Source organism: Cucurbita pepo, chromosome LG18 (assembly GCF_002806865.2).
Source record: "Cucurbita pepo subsp. pepo cultivar mu-cu-16 chromosome LG18, ASM280686v2, whole genome shotgun sequence".
NCBI classification, from domain to species: domain Eukaryota; kingdom Viridiplantae; phylum Streptophyta; class Magnoliopsida; order Cucurbitales; family Cucurbitaceae; genus Cucurbita; species Cucurbita pepo.
Genome location: NC_036655.1, coordinates 1491364 through 1493677, shown reverse-complemented (window position 1 = coordinate 1493677; position 2314 = coordinate 1491364). Strand labels below are relative to the sequence as shown.

At 41.5% G+C, this 2314-nt stretch overlaps 1 protein-coding gene across 1 annotated transcript in view; it reads right to left on the bottom strand.

The window, feature by feature from the left end:
- Positions 1–1600: 1600 nt before the first annotated feature.
- LOC111780481 (putative disease resistance protein RGA3) overlaps positions 1601–2314 on the bottom strand; it is a 27594-nt gene continuing 26880 nt past the window's right edge. Inside the window, exon 2 of the mRNA XM_023660902.1 lies at positions 1601–1905. Coding sequence (XP_023516670.1) covers positions 1601–1905 — 305 coding nt within the window. The remainder of the gene's footprint in view (positions 1906–2314) is intronic.

The window sequence follows — 2314 nt, the reverse complement described above, 5'->3', positions numbered from 1 at the left end:
GTACTTTTCTATTCTCTGTACTCTCTCTCTTGTTGTACATACCTGAAGTCATCAATACAAAATCCTTTTAGCCAGAGTTCTCCTTGCAACTTTTCTCTATCCTTTTTCTTTGTGTTCATCTAGATCGAGCGTGTGCGTTGTTGTGCGATCCTAACAACTGGTATCGATCCTAACACACTCTACTCAAGACTGAACCTCACCCCTCTCCCTTTGGTCTTATGGTTTAACCTCTTCACCCTACGGGTCTCAGGGTTTCACCCCTAACCTTTTCCTGATTTCCGAGGTAAGTCAAGCTAAATTAATTCAATCCTTTAGCTCTACAACTCGGTTTCATGTCTTCGCCCCTGAACCTCTCTCCTATCAGCTTCTCTAAGGAACGGAACAGCGCACCAACCCACTCTACTTACGAACGGATTCTCTGAAAAATACTAATAAAGTTCCCTCAGTCCTCCCTCTCCCTATCGGTTTCGTAGCTTCGTTCCTTTTCTTCCATTTATTCATTGTAACCGAAGGAAGAAAGACTTCACTCCTTATTTTATTCATTAAACATATAACTCGTAAATTATCAGCTTTTATGAGGGGAGGAACAGCGGACAAGCCATTCTGCTCGTAAACTACCAGCTTCTCTCTCTCTCCAGACCCTGCCCCGATATTACCTTCACTTTACAGTTCAAGAATCAAGGGAGAAGAAGATATTTACTCCTTTCTTTCTTTACATGCGAGTCAATTCATATTCAATCCTGTAGAATCAACTGAAAGAGAAGCAAGCTCATGAACCTGAACCTTCTTTCTTTCACTCTCTTACAAGGTAAGTAAAGGGGCTGGATGAGAAAGTGTTTCAAGACTCCTTATTAATGAGAGTGAACTCCGTAACCAGTAAGTAAGAAAATGAGGAAGGTTAGTGGTTGACACTTTGCGCTCCTTCACCTATCTGTCTCATTGCTTCTTTTTCTACACCTCGGTTTCCCAATTTCATTTCCTGCCCCTCTCCACCTCGGTTTCCCAATTTTATTTCCTGCACCTGTCTTCTTGAACCTATTGTATTTCTTCTTTCTCCTTCACCTATTCTATTGGTCTCGTGGCTGAGATTACCTTATTTTCTGGGTCTCACAAGCACTAAGCCAGTTCTTTGCCCAGATTAAGTTCCAGATAAAGAAGATGAGAGCAACCCTGGGACTTCTTTCACTAACTCTGCTACTGTAAGAAAAGAAGAAGAAAGAAACCTTTTTCACGGCTTGGTTGGCTCCTTCACCTATCGGTCTGACTGCTTGCTTCGCTCCTGAACCTACACCTATTCATAATCTTTCATCCTTGCTTGATTCTCAAATGAAAGATGAATTCGAGTTTACCTTTATAAAGAATAAGGAGAAAGACGAAAGCAAGATTCATATGAGACTTAACTCCTTTCCTTTACCTATTTACCGAGACGAAAGACAGACAAGAAGAAGAAAGCTCAAACCTTTACTGTGTTTGAAAGACAAAAGCAAGACAAGAGGAATGAGACTGAACTCCGTAACCTATCCTAATTAATAGCCTTTATAGTTCAAGAAGAAGAAAATTCAACATTAATGAGAGTTCCCTCCTCTTGCTATTTATTCCTTCAAACAAAGACAAGATAAAGCAGCAGGATGATCAGATCCTTCACCGTAACCAGATTGAACAGATCTTTCTCCTTCACCGATATGACCTGAGCTTGCCTTATGAATGAAATCCTTAACCTCTCCAACTCATCGTCTTCTTCCTTCACCGGTATTCCCTGACCTTCACTTTCCAGTCGAGTAAATGAGCCTTCTTTCACTCCGTAACCTTTTCCTATATGACTGACCTTCGCTACTTCACCGGAACCTTCTTTCACTCCGGAACCTCTTGGTCGAGCAGCTTTCGCTCCGTAACCCTCTTTCATCACTGTCAGAAAAGAGGAAGAAACCGAGTAAGAGCTACTGAACCTCGGCTGATCGATCTCCTTAACCTATTTATTCGAGAACTGTAAACTAAGACTCAACGAAGGATGAATTCGAGTTCACTCCTCTCTTCTTCTCGTTCTCGTTCTCGTGTCTTTGCCTCTTCGCCCTACGGGTCTCAGGGCTTCGCCCCTTCACCTTTGACTTCTTGAACGAGGTAAACTGAACTTATTCTTGAACGGAGCTTTCTCCTTATGAATCGTGATCCTTTGACTATTTATTCTTTCACTCTAAAAGATCAATACTCTCAATTAATTCTTTCTCTTCCCCTTCAAGTCTTTCAAGTCAAGACGAAACTCAAGAAGAATTAGACTTTCCAGTGTTTGAAAGAAAAGAGCTACTGTGACAGGAGA